This window comes from Equus quagga, chromosome 3 (genome assembly GCF_021613505.1).
Source record: "Equus quagga isolate Etosha38 chromosome 3, UCLA_HA_Equagga_1.0, whole genome shotgun sequence".
Taxonomy (NCBI): domain Eukaryota; kingdom Metazoa; phylum Chordata; class Mammalia; order Perissodactyla; family Equidae; genus Equus; species Equus quagga.
The window spans coordinates 101,448,241-101,464,255 of record NC_060269.1 but is presented as its reverse complement, the minus strand read 5'-3'; the positions used below and the strand labels follow the sequence as shown (position 1 = coordinate 101,464,255).

The 16,015-nt window shown below is 34.3% G+C and overlaps 1 protein-coding gene and 1 long non-coding RNA gene across 4 annotated transcripts in view; one reads left to right on the top strand and one right to left on the bottom strand.

The window, feature by feature from the left end:
• The window catches only part of LOC124237298 (UDP-glucuronosyltransferase 2A2), a 60,446-nt gene that overhangs the window by 7,084 nt on the left and 37,347 nt on the right, over window positions 1-16,015 (bottom strand). For all 3 annotated transcript variants that reach the window (XM_046656781.1, XM_046656783.1, XM_046656782.1), the window contains 2 exons: window positions 4,023-4,171; window positions 1,447-1,578 (listed from right to left, as the gene is read on the bottom strand). In XM_046656781.1, the coding sequence (XP_046512737.1) occupies window positions 1,447-1,578; window positions 4,023-4,171 (281 nt within the window). The remainder of the gene's footprint in view (window positions 1-1,446; window positions 1,579-4,022; window positions 4,172-16,015) is intronic.
• Window positions 1-16,015, top strand: part of LOC124237299 (uncharacterized) — a 48,896-nt gene that overhangs the window by 13,780 nt on the left and 19,101 nt on the right. The window lies entirely within an intron of this gene.

Sequence of the window (16,015 nt, the reverse complement as noted above, 5' to 3'; positions counted from 1 at the left end):
CCCCATGGCTAGTGGTTAAGGTAGGCTCTCTCCACTTCAGTGGCCCAGTTTCAGTTTCCCAGCATGGACCTACACCTCTTGGTGGCCATGAGGTGGCAGCAGCCCACATAGAAAATAGAGGAAAATTGGCAACAGATGTTTGCTCAGGGCGATCTTCCTCAGAAAAAAAAAAAAAAAGTTATAGTAGGACTATTTATATCTACTTTTTTGAAAGGGTTTGTACTAATAGTCTATTTAGTATTGTCACTTTAAAATGATATTTATCACTTAAAAGCTTTTGGGAGTGAGATTGTGAGTGAAGAAATAGAAAACAAACCTGACTAATTTAGTCAATGAGAGTATGGGGTTAAAAAGTATTAAAAGAAACATGAATACTATGTAAATTTGTTTATGTCGTGAGGCCATCCTAGCTCTCAAGTTTCAAATGTAATGTTTTCCAAAAATATAATTAACTTTAGATTTTCATTGCCTAGTTTTTGGATAATTGATTGTCTTTTCTTCCTCCCTCCTTCCTTCCCTCTTCCTTTCTCGCTCTCTTTCTTTCTTTCTTTGTTTTTTGTAGTTTTTGAGGGAGGCTGAGATAAAGGTTTGCTTATATTCCATTCTTTAAAGAATTGTCTGGTTAGGATGTTAACCTTTTGTTGCGTACTTTTTTTTGGGGGGCACTCTGTAAGACAAATTTCAGGTTAAATACTGAAAGGTGGCAAACTCTTTAACAGAATAGTTTAGAAATAAAAATCTAAAGTTTTAACAGGCCTAATTAGTATACTTGCCGTTAAAGAATTTTATGTACTTTAACTAATATGTAAATATAAAGCGTCCTAGGATATTTCATGAATGAGTATTTAAAGAGTAGAAATCTAGATTTGAAATAACAACAAAATAAAAATTAATTTAGTATCATAAATTTAAAAAATATAATGTGACAATAATTTTGGATTTTTAAATATTTTTAACCATAGAAAATCCAATTTGGAAAGGTTAGACTTCTACTTCTAAACCAACTACACTTTGATAGAGTTCTAATAAAACCTAGAGATCTGATGTATATTCTTGAGCATGATTCCTCTCTACTCTACATGTAACCTCTTCTTTACCTGGATTAGGGAAGTAACACACTTGAGAACTTTTGGGAGTAGTCAGTACGGGTCATAAGATTTCAAATAGTAGAAAGTTATTGGGATCTTAACATTTTCATCTTTATTTCACTGAAAAAAAGACTTCATAAAAAGATGTATTTTCATAGTAATGCAAAGGCTCAGCAGGCAAATAAACAAATGTGCCCAAATACAATACGTTAATGTTTTGTGAAATTTTCCTTATAGGTGGTGCCAGTTATCTCAGTGTATAATGAGTTTCAACTTGCATCTGGAAAGAGTGCTATTAGCCACACTCTCTCTTCGACTGGCAAAGCAGCTGCTCACTAGAATTGGAGGTTGTACTGACCTTCTGTGGAATTTGGGCGAGGGCTGAGGCAATGAGATTGGCTTTTTCTTCTGTGAGATTTTTGACCATTGACCCCAGAGAAAACACCACAACACCATCTTCACCTGAACTTTGGACAAATTCTTCCATTTCCTGCAGAGATAAAATTATTTCTCTTATAAAAGGGCAGGGGAAAAAAATTTCACCTGCACTTTAAATAAGCAGAGTCAAGAGAAATGTCAGAGACATCCTTAGACTGGTTCTGTCTTCTGCCACATAGAATCATCTAGTCTCTTTAAGAGGAAATATGTCTCTAAAAACTATGGCTTAAGAATATAATGAGTGATTACAAATTAAGTCATGGAACCTAACTGTTATACAAAATGAGTAGGTGATATAGACAGCTCTTCTCATGGTATGTGGAACTATTACTCCCAGGGCTTAATTTTATGAACCCACAGAGTTGTTTGAAAACTCATAAAATATTCCTTGGGAGGAATATTCCCCAAAAAGTTGCTTGAGCTAGGCTTTTAAAACTTTTAGCATGCCAGTTTATAGCCAATAAATTATTAATAAATTGACCTAACTTCCTCTTAGGCATTCAAGATATTTTTCTCTTGTTTATTCTTTTCCTGATTAATAGGGCTAAAAAAGAATTTTTTAGACATGAGATATACAGTAATATGTTTAAAAAGTGATAACACAAACTCCTGCTATAACATTTAAGAGACAGTGTTTCTCTGCCTTCTCATAAGAGTGTGACACTAGCTGCATGCCCTTAATTTGAGTCCTAGTACAGACGCAAAACATAAATTTCTCTGCAAATAAAATTCTGTTGGTCACCACTTACAGTTATGCAAATTGGGCACTGCAAAGTCTGGTATTGGGGTCTTTCACATCGTAATCTATGTGAATGTCCCCCTCTAGAGATGTGTCAGGCTCTCCCTCTGTAACTATTTGTGGTTGCCCTGCAATCACTCTCCCTTAATGTAAGGCTAGTAGAATTACTAGGGGAAGGATGATGCCATAAATAAAAGTAGATTTCTATTTTAGTTGATGTTAGGAGGTTATCTCTGAAGCCCCAGGAATTGGTGTTTTACCATTTTAATTTGTCTATGTAAACAGATGGTTACTGAATTAAAAAAACTGTATACTTACACACATGTACACACACACATATATTGACTTACACACCTACTGTTTAATTTGGATTCTTGATTTGACTGTCTCTCATTGTTTTTTAATGCATGTATCCACGACTGGCATAATTCTTTCATCAGAGATATAAGCCATAGTTGGTATTCATATTGCCCAATGTCTATATTAAAAATTGGGTTTGAAATGCAATGATTTTATCCCTCTTGCAAAACATGTCTGAGTCATTTTTGTGAAACTCTATGTGTGTGAGAAGAGGGGATTGGAAAATAAACATAATAGTGTGGCAAGGTATTATCTAACAAGCCATGAAATATGCCATGTCTCTTTCTGTACCTTTATTTAGATATTGCTTTATTATCTCCTGTAATAACACTCAATAGAGCTTGCTTGCAGCAATAACTTGACTGGTAAAAAAAAAAGCATATTCAGAATCCTGAAATGAAATTATAAACTTAAATATGCACCTTACCCTAGACAGAAATCAAGAACTCTCCCCAGATTACCATTTAACCTGCAATCTTCCACAGAAATTATGCTCATTTACCTACAATCCAAGCAAATGACTATCGGCCTCCTCACTCCTTATTAATACAGATAGTTAAACACGTTTACCTATTATTCTTTTCTGCTCCTCAATATTGTTTTCTTCCAGCATTTCTGTCAGTCCACATTTGTTCTTTGATAACTTTGGAATGTGGTATATGATTTTCATTTTCATTCCCAAAAAACCTAACATCATAGTCATAAAAAACATTTCAACATTTAGGTCTCTCAATTATATGACTTCTACTTTATGTTGATTCCCAATCCTTTTCTAATGTTCTCTGCTGAGACTGAGACCTTGTATTACCCAGATGATTCCTAAAAATCCCCACTTGAAAAGTCACTTTGATTCCTTAAAGTGAATTTGAACTCGAACTCATAATTGTTATCTCAAAAAAGTTTTTCCATTAATTGCTTCCTATCTCAGTAAAGATCATTGCTATCCAGAAGTCCTAACAGGTTCTATGTCTTCAGTCAACACTTACTTCTTCTTACTGACCAAAGCCTGTGGAATCTACCCCAGAGTTTTCATGAAAGCATCTTTATCACTCAAGCAATTATAGTAAGTGTCCCTGTTCATAAGTCCATCATGCTTGTTGGGAAGACTACAGTAGTCACCTTAGTGATTTTCAAGGTTCTAGCTTCCCATCCCTTCCACCCAGTACCCATACTATAGGCACAATGACACTTAAATTACTTCATTCTTCAGCTTAAATATCAAAGTCCAAAATAAAGTAACATCACTTGTGAAAGACTCCTATGACTTGGAGGATAGATTTGGAGCAGCAAACTGAAGATATCCAGTAGTATATCTCTTTTATTGAGGCTGTAAACTTTAAAGGAAAATCAGGATCTTATCATAAGATAGAAACTATCCTCTACTGTAATAAACCTACCTTAGGTAACGGTTTGGCAGGTTTACAATGCAATCCTCCTACAAACTCAAAATTAGGTAAGTATGGACGAGGAAATTCAAAATCCCAATATGTCCGTATTAGCCAAATTTCTGCTTTCCCCATAGTCTCACATAATGTAGTGGGTCTTCCTAGAGAAAGAGGAAAAAGTTGGGTGGAGATTGTTAGCATATATGTTTGCTGAGGAAAAAATGTACCATTAATATTCTGATGCATTATTAAGGAAAAAATAAATGTAGGTCTTCCAGATTACTTACCATGTCTAGATGTTAAAAGAAAGAGGAATTTAAAGTAATAAGGAAGGAAGGAGAGAGGCAAGGAAGAAAGGAAAGTAGGATGGAAGAAAGCGAGGTAAGAAGGAGGGAGGGAGAGAGAATGTTTGGGTAGTGAAGGAACAGTAATGTGTAAAATAAAAATAAATTCAATAAAAACAAATTCACAATAATAAATTCTTTATAAAAAAGTTCAATTAAGAATTTAACCACAACTCCAAGTACTGTTGAATTTAATACTAACTGTTTCTCTCCAATTAAGTGACAGATTATAGATTATTTCCATCATATCAGCACCAAATCACCTCTCAATGGTTTTCTAATTTCCATTCAGGAGTGTATTTCTACCTTCCAGCTTATTATAGTTTCTGGTTCACTCATCTTGTTGAATCCAACTAATATCAGTTTACCTTATTTTCCTAAATTAAATCCCATCACTTCAATCAATTTGCCATCATTTTCTCAGTAGGAATTCCCTGAGTAATTCATACCCAAAACAACTCCCTTTGTAATGTGAAGCACCCATATATACATGGCAAGTATCACACACTTATTTTAGGGTTACTTTTAAATGATTTTTGAAAGGGACAGATTCTAAGTATTAATATTAGGAGATTTGTAGAGAAGAACAGTTATTTGCAAAGGGCCGAGTCAACCATTTTTACACACAGAAAACATGTTTTGCACCTAAGTAAATAAAAACTCAGATGAGAATCCTTCTTTCTTAACGGTTCTAATCAAAATTGATGATCATAAACATAACAAGGTGGATAGCCTCCTTTTAGAGTCATTATGTCGTAGCATTTGAGTATATGTCTGAGGTTACCTAGTCAAATGCCTTAATTTGATAATAACGAAGCATTTCCCAAGGACACTCAGCTTGAAATTACCAGAGGTTGGATGAGAACAGTACTTCACAGCTTCCATGCCAGTATGGTTATATCCTTTAGATATCTTGTTCCATGTGTTTGACATCCTGCCTTGATTACCAATTCCCTAGGTGAAATTATTGTGCATAACCTGTAGAGCACTTTGTAAGAAAGATAGCTTAAAGTAGTCACTAAAATTCTATATTTGAAGCAGTGATGCACAATATGAAATATAAAGCCAATCAAAAGTGAAGAGAGTGAAATTTAACAAACGCATACAAAGTTTACGTATCAATAATTTCATACATTTTAAATGCTATACTGAGGAGTTAAGAAAAATATGGAACTAAAACTTTTTCCTATAATTATTATACAATATGAGTCATGAACACTGTGGAGAATTATATAAATAATATATAATTAATAAATGGGCTATTAAATCTGAGTTACTATATAAATATTGTTTTAATCTTACATTATGTCTACTGAGATGGCTTTTAATTTCAAAGAATTCTTAGAGGTAGCTTGAATTTACAACAAAGTGCTTTAATGTAAGTAAGATAGACAGGAGGGAATTTCAGTGGGGGACAGCTACCAATCTCTTAGAAGTAAGTCATGTTATCTGGTTATCTAGAGACAACTTTTGTAGACTTCCTGGCTTATTAACGTCTTTCCAAAGGCATGTGGGAAAACTAATATGTACAGTTTCTGGGTAATTTTATTTTTTTAGAGCAATCTTTAGATCACAGCAAAGTTGTTGGGAAGGTGGAGATACTTCCCACATACCCTTGTTCTCTAAAAAATCCTCTGGGCTCTGCCTAGTCATCCCTCTTCCCACCCCACCTTGACAACCACTGAATTTTGTTGTCTCCATAGTTTTGCCTTTTCCCCGAATGTCATACAGTCTGTAGCCTTTTGAATTGAATTCTTTCACTTAGTATATGCATTTAAGGTTTTTTGATGTCTTTTCATGGTTTGATAACTCATTTCTTTTTAACACTGAATAATATTCCCTTGTCTGGATGTACCACGGTTTATCTTATTCAACTACTGAAGGGCGTCTTGGTTGCTTCCAAGTTTTGGTAATTACGAATAAAGCTTTTATAAATACCCATGTGCAAGTGTTTGTGTGAACATAGATATTTGAGTAATTTGAGTAATTTGAGTAAATACGAAGGTGTGAGATAGTATGGTAAGATTATGTTCAGTTTTGTAAGAAACCACCAAAGTGTCTTCCAAAGCAGCCGCACCATTTTACATTCCCACCAGCAATAAATGAGAATTACTGTTGCACAACTCACCAGCATTTGGTGTTGTAGGTGTTCCACATTTGGGCCTTTCTAATAATAGATGTGTAGTGGCATCTAATTGTCATTTTAATTTGCATTTCCCTCATGACAAATGACATGGAGCATCTTTTTATATGCTTATCTGTCATCTGTATATCTTCCTTAGTGAGGTGTCTGTTAATATCTTTGACCCATTTTTCAATCGGGTTTCATGTTTTCTTATCGTTGAGTTTTAAGAGTTCTTTTAATATTTTACATAATAATCCTTTATCAGACATGTCTTTAGCAAATATTATCTCCCCTTCTGTGTCTTGTCTTTTCATTCTCTTGACATTGTCTTTCACAGAGAAGTTTTTAATTTTATTTTTTATTATTTACTGATTTATTTATTCTTTCATTCATTCCTTCATTTGTTCATTCACTCATTCATTTTTGGTGAGGACAACTCACCTTGAGCTAACATCTCTTACCAATCTTCCTCTTTTTTTTACTTGAGGAAGATTAGCCCTGAGGTAACAGATGGAATAGGTCTGCACCAGGATCCAAACCCACAAAGTGGGGCAGCTGAAGTGAAGCATGCAGAAATTTAAACACTTGGCCATGGGGCTGTCCCCTGAGAATTTTCTAGTTTTAACAAATTCCAGCTTATCTATGTTGTTTTTCATGGATTGTGCCTTTGGTATTGTATGTAAAAGTCATTGCCTTACCCAAGGTCATCTAGGTTCTCCCCTATGCTATATTCTAGGAGTTTTATACTTTTGCATTTTATGTTTAGATCAATGATACATTTTGAGTTAATCAATGTGAATGATATAAGGTCTGGTATAGATTCATTTTTCGCATGTAGATGTCCACTTGTTCCAGCACCATTTGTTGAAAAGACTATCTTATCCATTGTGTTGCCTTTGTTTCTCTGTCAAAGATTAGTTAACTATATTGTGTGAGTCTATTTCTGGGCTCTCTATTCTGTTCCATTGACCTATGTGTCTATTATTTTACTAATACCACACTGTCTTGATTACTCTAGCTTTATAGTATAGATGATTTGAAATCAGACAGTGTCAGTCCTCCAACTTTCTTCTTCTCCTTAAATATTGTACTGACTATTTTGAATTTTTTGCCTCTGCATGTAAAATTTAGAATCAGTTTGTCAATATCCATCTTTCAATCCAACTTGCTGGGATTTTTATTAGGATTGCATTGAGTCTTGGATCAAGTTGGGAAGAACTGACATCTTGATAATATTGTGTCTTCCTATCCATGAACATGGAATATTTGTCCATTTATTTAGTTCTTTGATTTGCTTATCAGAGATTTTATCAAATGCTTTTCCTGCATTTATTGATATGAACATGAGATCTTTCTTTTTTAGCCTTTTCTTGTGATGGATTACATTAACTGATTTTTGAATATTGTATCAATGAGGATAAATTCCACTCTTTTGTGGTGTATAATACTTTTTATACATTATTAGATTCACTTTTCTAACATTTTCTTGAGGACTTTTGCATTTATATTTATGAGAAATATTGATCTGTAGCTTTCTTTTCTTGTAATGTCTTTGTCTGGTTTTGATATTTGATATTTGTTTGGATTTGATAATGCTGGCCTCATAGAATGAATTAGGAAATATTCTCTCTGCTTCTATCCTTTCTTAGGATTTCACCTCTTTGCTTGCACAGCCCATATTTTCTTGCATGCTGACCACTTCATCCATTAGAGCTCTAAGGATATTAATCAGAGTTGTTTTAAACGAATCTTGGGTGACATGTACTAAGTGAAATAAGTCAGATGGAGAAAAACAAATATTATCTCATTTACATGTAGAGTCGAAAATAAAGCCAAACTTATAGAAACAGAGTAGAATGGTGGTTGACAGGGGTGGGGGAAATAGGGAGATGTTGATCAAAGGGTACAAACTTCCAGTTATAAGATGAATAAATTCTGGGGATTTGATGTACAGTATGGTTACTGTAGTTAACAATAGTGTATTACATACTTAAAAGCTGTTAAGAGACTAGTTATTAAATGCTATCACTACAGAAAAAAGTAATTGTGTGAGGTGATGGATGTGTTAACTAACGTTATTGTGGTAAACATTTTGCAATATATATATGCGTTAAGTCATCATGTCGTATACTTTAATCTTACACAATGTTATATGCCAATTATTTCTCACTAAAGCTAGAAAGAAAGAACTATTACAGAATAAAGCAAGTAAGATGATAAATAGAATCAAAGCCAGTTAAGTAACAAAATTTCTGAATGACAAAGCAAACATGGCAGATAAGTAAAGAAAAGAAGGGACCTTGAGTAAATGGTGATGGTACAACTCCTTATCGCTGTGCAAGAGTAGGAAGAAAGAAAGAGAAAAGTAGAGAGAGAAGAATACAAGGAAGAAGGAAGAAGGAAGAACAGTAAAGGAAGAATAGAAAAAAGAAAACTAATTGACCCCAATCTACAAAACACACAAAAATAAAATACTAAGTAGATCAAAACATTCAAAGGAAAAGCAAAACCATAACTCTCTGAAGACAATATAAAAGGAAACCTTTATGTTTTCACAGTAAGAAAGAATTTCCTCAAGTGCATAAAGAAAAACACATAAAGAAAATGGTTAATTAATTCAACTCCATTACATTTAAAACATAAAAGTCATCATATGATATTTAAGAGAATGAGAAACACATCATAAACTGTGAGAAGATATCTGTAGTACCTAAAACTGATAAAGGCTTATTTAGAATACATAAAGAATTTGTTGAGTCAATAATGAAAACACAAGCAAACTCATTAGACAAAATAAACAAAAGACATGAGCAGGATATCTACTGAAAAAAAAATGGAAATGGCCCTTAAAATATGAAAAGTTACTCAATCTCAGTAATAATCAAGGACATCTAAATAAAACATAAGATATAATTTCAGACGAAGCAGATTGAAAAGATTTAAAAAATCATTTGTTTTCAGGATTATAAAATTAGAACATAGTGACAGTTGCAGAACTTTCTGTAAATATACTACATATTTACAAAAGTGTACACATGGCACACTTAAAATGTGTCAGTTTTATGGTATATTAATGGTATATTAATTATATTTCAATGCAACTGTGAATGAAAGTCATTCAGTGATACATTAAGGATGTGGAGCAATGGGGACTAAAATACACTGTTGGTTAAAGTTTAAATTTTATAATCTCAGTTAAGTATAAATTTTTGAGAAAAGTCTGAATAATTACTTTCAGACCGAAGGGGAAAAATATAGGTAGTTTATACTCCATTGATACTATCGCTTTTACACAACAGGATACACATAGAAGAATGTTCATACATTATACAAAAAACTGTAAACAACCAGTTGTCCATCCATAAAATGCCCTGGTATAGTCACACAATGGAATGCTATCCAGAGCTTAAACAAAAAAGAAAATGCATGATTGCATCTCGAAAACAGTATTGAGCATAAGTAGCAAATCTATGCTTTCATTTGTATGATATTCAAAAAACGAAACAATAAAGTGCTGAGAGAATCCCATATAGATAGTAGACTTAAAATTTCTAAAAGAATGTTCACCAAAGTCAGGCTTGTGGTTTACATTGGAAGAACAGCATTTCTAAGATACTGACAACAATCTATTTATTACCTTGGCTATAGGGCATACAGAAATTTATTTAATTTTTCTTTCAATTGTACACTTACATTTTATACACTTTTTTGTTGGTATGATACTTTCTAAAATCTGAAAGTACATGCATAATATTTTAAAATATATAAAAAATATTTTTTGTATCTGTATAAATTAGTTTAAAATTCCTAAGTGAATTGATGGGCTTAAAAATATATTTGTAAAGCATATCATAGAAAAAAAGCTTAAATTCCCTAAAATGCCAGAAAAGTTATAGACCAATAAGATAAACAGTCCAAAAGAAAATGGAATAATTGCTGCCCACCTTAGAAGAGGTCTGAGGATAAAGCCTAAATGGTTCAGCAATTTTAGAGGATATTGTGGCAGAGATATAAATACAGTAAGTATAGGGCAATATTTTATGTAATACGAGAATTGGAACAACCCAAGCAGCACTCAGCACTAGACTAGCTCAGTGATTCATTGCCTCCATTCAAATGGACACTAAGTCAATATAAAGAATAATGTAGATTTTAAAACATTTTGTGGAAATATGTCAAAACTACATCAGGTGAAAAGTAGAGGCAAAAATGAATATTTAGTAATTGCTCCTATTGGTGCAAAGAAAAAAAACACGTATATGCATACTTATGTTTAATGCATAGAGAATATCTTGATGCAAAGAAGTAGAGTTAATAGTGCTTACATAGGAGAAATATGAAACCAATTATCATTCATTATATATATATATATATTTGTTCCATTTGAATTGTTGTTTTTTTTTTTCCTGGGGAAGACACCCTGAGCTAACATCTGTTGCCATTCTTCCTCTTTTTGGTTGAAGATGATTCACCCTGAGCCTACATTTGTGCCAATCTTCCTCTATTTTGCATGTGGGTCACCACTACAGCATGACTGCTAATGAGTGGTATAGGTCCACACCTGGGAACTGAACCTGGGCTGCTGAAGCAGAGCACAGGAACTTAAACCCGAGGCCACAGGGCCAGCTCTCATTTGAATTTTTGACCATTTGTATTAGTTATTTTTACTATGACATCAAAAATGAAATTATACTTATGGTGCATTCAAAATTGCCTAAAGAACATGAGAGAATACAAGAATGAAAATAAATCAAAGTACTTACAACAAAAGAAAAACTTGTTAAAGATGATAGAGTTAAAAATTTGCCATTGTTTCTAAGGACTACATTCATTCCAGTGTTTATACATGAAGAGTTCTATACCTTTTGTCTATTTATGCGGAATGTGACAAATGTCCTAGAAAATTATTGATCGGAACCAGGGAAACATTCCCAATTATCAAAATATATTTATAGTTCTATGTCTTACATTTATTTCTGAGAGTAGAATTGAGGCCAAGATCCTGGTCTTATTTACTTTAAATCTGTAAAGCCTAATGCACTGCCTATACCCAGGTAGTGCTTGCAAATTGTTAAATCACTTACTGTGAAATCAATGCAGGTATAAATTCAAATCATGTATAATGCTAACAATTTTTAAAGTGGGTTCCTTTGAACATTAGTTCTGTGAAACAATATCTATCAGAAAATCATTGTTATAGACTGAATTGTGTTCCTTTAGTTTTCATACGTTGAAGTCTGACTGTGTTTGCAGATAGGTCCCTTAAAGAAGTAATTAAGGTTAAATGAGGTCATGGAGGGGCCCTCATTCAATATGACTGGTCTCCTTATAAGAGGAAGAGACACTAGATATGTGCACCCTCAGAGGAAAGACCATGAGAGGGCATAGTGAGAAGGTGGCCATCTACAAGCCAGGGAGACAAGCCTCAAGAGAAACCAGCCTTGATGACACCTTGATCTTGGACTTCTAGCTTCCAGAACTGTGAGAAAATAAATTTCTGTTGTTTATGCCACTTAGTCTGGGGTATTTAGCTATGGAGATCCAGCAAACTAATATAATCAGGGAGTTAAATTAGTTAATATTTCTAATACCCAATTTGATCTTTTGTTTGTTAATTCATGCTGCTTCATGATTCTCAAAAATGGTTGAAGTGAAAGCCAGCCTCAGCTGATGAAGTCAAATGAGAGTTACATCTGTGAAAATTGCAAAGTAAAACCATTCCTTATTCCAGGGGCTGGCCTGGTTGCATAGTGGTTAAGTTCATGTGCTCTGCTTTGGCAGTCTGGGATTCACAGGTTCAGATCCTGGGTGCAGACCTATGCACCACTCATGGAGCCATGCTGTGGCGGTGTCCCACATACAAAATAGAGGAAGATTGCCACAGATATTGGCTCAGGGGCAGTCTTCCTCACCAAAAAAAAACCAAACAAAAAAACCAAAATCCTTATTAGAAAAAGTGAGCAATTAAAAATAGATAGAATAGATATAATTAGTGAAGTAAAAAAAAATATGCTATCTTTCAACCCCAAGCTATAAACTCTTCTAGAGTTTCTATTTAATTTTTCAGGTTTCTGTATAATACTACTCCAAGAAGTATAAAGCATCCTAGAAACTTTTCAGTATGACCAGCCATGATGAAATAGTTCACATAGGACTTACTGAAGTTTCATTCCATATTTATGAGAGAGATAAGAACGGCAGGTACTCTAGCTCAACAGGAGAATGGTATAAATTTGAAATGTAATAATCCATGATTCTCAAAATTGGTGGAGCAAAATTCAGACACATTAAATTGTATACCAAATTTTTTCTTTTTTGAGGAAGATTAGCCCTGAGCTCACTACGACCAGTCCTCCTCTTTTTGCTGAGGAAGCCTGGCCCTGAGCTAACATCGTGCCCATCTTCCTCTACTTTATATGTGGGATGCCTACCACAGCATGGTGTGCCAAGCAGTGCCATGTCCATACCCGGGATCCGAACCAGCAAACCCCGGGCTGCCAAGAAGCAGAACGTGCAAACTTAACTGCTGTGCCACCGGGCCAGCCCCTATTATATACCAAGTTTAATCCCATTGTTAATATAGCTCAGGGTTCAGTTTATTCCTGGAATCAGGGAAGAAGATTATCTTATTCTTACTACAAACATTACACTCTGTCAATAAGAAGTCAAACCTTCTCCATTATGAAAATTCACCGTACCAGACTTATTTGTGATATTCTATATCTGATAAAATATACATCTTCCATTGGATCAACATTTATTAGTGTGTTTTATGTTTTGTTTCTTTTGATAACAACCTATTAAGTATCAAGGTATCTTACAAAATGGTTAGATGACTATAAAGAAAGAGTAACCATGGCAAGATATTTCTTGCCTCCTTTTCCCAATTAGTTAGTGATAACAGTTCATTGCTATCATTTGTAGAGTTTCATGTGGCAGGGAAAGTTTTAAAAATATATTCCTTTTATGTTCCTAAACTTTTCTTAAACCTTCTGTTTCTTTTAATAACTACTTTAGAATAAAAAGCAGAGTCTCTTACCTAATACTTCACTGTAAAACTGGTCCCAAAGCTGAAAGTCATATTGGTGGAGGAAAAAGTCAAATAAAATAGAAAACAATAAATTTTTTACCCTTTGCAAAAAGGTCATTTTGTCTGCTAGTTTTCCCATGGCAACAGGCACGTAGGAAGGTGGAGCTGGAATTTTCCCACAGTATCTCTCAATAATGCCACCCAGAGAGAACCTTAGCGTGTACACAAAAGGGACTTCCAGCAACTCAGCAATCAGCTCTCCACAGGGCATGACAGGGTCTATAACCACTACATTGTAGTTGGTTTCCTGGAGTTTCTTCATGAATGTCTGGTTGTAGACTACACTCTCACACAGAAGTTTTAAATGTCCAGTAATTTGAAGAAAGAACTCTTGCAGTTTTCTTGCAGACTGCCAGAGTGACAATGTTGGTATGACATTGGTAGCCAAGTCTAAAAAGTCATTTAGTGAATTTGCAGCAGTCTCTCCCTCCTGTGGCACAGGAATCACCTCGAAATTCAGTGCGGAAGGCTTGCTGTAGTCAATGATGAAATTATATGGAGAAACCAACACAGTCACCTCGTGGCCCCTTTCCGTAAGTTCCTCCAGAATAACCTTTAGATTGAGCCAATGGCTCATGTCACAGGGCCACACCAGGACCTTCCCACAGAATCCATGGCCAGTGAAGCAGAGCTGCATCAGCAGAGTTGCCAAAACCCATTTCTCAGACGCCATGGCAGCAGCTCCCTCGTGCTGCTTTGCAGAGGTTGTATATTGCTGGGCACAGAAGTGAATTGGCAATTTAGACATAGATCAAGTTAAAAATTAATTTCTAGAGTTAGGAAATGACACATATGCAGAGAACCTTGTCAGTGTTGGTGACTCAGCACAGTATTATATGATATTTTTTTCAGGAGGAGATATGAAATGTTTAAATATTTTGCAGGAAATGGTTGCAGCATTCTAGAAGTTTATTTTAAATATGTTAAAATAAAAAATTATATTTTTTAATTTACAATTTTTAAATATGAAAGAAAAACATTTAAATAAGTCTAGTAAATAATATGGTATACCTTATGGAGCATGGCGATTGATAATTTGGGGAAACATAAGAACATAGGTCTTGCCATAAGACTGGTTTCAAGATAATATGTGGATAACACACATACATCAAGTAATAACGGGAGGAATACACTAAATATGATACAAAGGTACAGCATTTAAGGGCCACAGAAGACGCTGCCACTCCAATGTGAGGAAAATCAGATGAAGCTTCAGGATGGAGGAGGCATTTCAGCTGAACCCAGAAGCAAAAGGAGGATTCTGAAGGTGAATGGAAGAAATAGAGAAAAAGAAGGATGATATGGAAATCATGGTCATTAAGTATATAGTTATCAGTTCAGATTATGTACAGAGCAAAGGCTAACACAGAACAGTGCCGAAAAGGAAAATATTGCTTAAAATAGGACACTTTGGAGAGCCTTAATCTGCATAAAAATTTGTCTACTAAAATTTTCAAATCAAGTTCAGAAAATGATCAAATTTATCCTTTAATGAAACTATTCTGGCATCTACATAGGATTTGAGCCGTAGAGAAAAGAGAATGTATAAGGGGTTAAAAATAAATATTAAGAAAGAAAGATTTGATGAGATTGTCAGGGAGAATACAATTTTAGTTTATGAATGGAAAGCACAGAATGAGTCTTATGGTTAATGAAAAGTGAGAGATGACTGGCATTTAAAAAAACAAAGAAAGTGCTCAGTTTATAGTTTGAGCAACCAGAGTATGATAATGACAAGTAAAATCATGAAACACTGAAAGAAGAGTAGCTTTGTGAATATTTTTTGACCTGCAGTGTGTGAGTTAATGATAGGACGTGTCTGTGGAGATATTGATTTGACCCATGAACACTTGCATATCAAGGGAGGGGTCAAATTTAGAAACATAGAATTTGTGCCCAATCATCCGTCTATATTTTAATCCTATTCCAATTCCAATTCTTATCCAGTCCTTTAATATGTCATACCTTAGACAAGTAATGTTGAGCACTTAGTATATGCCAAGTTCTATGCTGTGCACAGGGGATAAAGAGACAAGCAAGATCAGTTCCAATTCAAAATGAGTTTACAGATTATTGCAGAAAATAAATCAGTTAAACCAAATGGTCAAATTTAAGGGAGATGCATCTTAGATGGTGGGGATGAATTGAGGAGAGGCAAAGCCCATGAAAGATGTTGCTTGGTGGAAGAAAGGAATGACGAAAGAATGCTTTAGCTAAGTCGTTAAGAATGGCATTTAGCAGACTGAAAATAATCATTTGAAATTAAAAGACACTATTAATGTATCTGTGTTTTAAGAAGTGTGACATTGTTATATCAAGGATTACATTCAGTTGCAAAATTATCTTCAGTTCAATAATTTGAAAGAGACATATTGAAATTTAAAATCCCTTGAGAGTTTTTCTGTTTTCCTAAAAAGAAGCCCCAAAGTACATTTGTTTAGAAGGT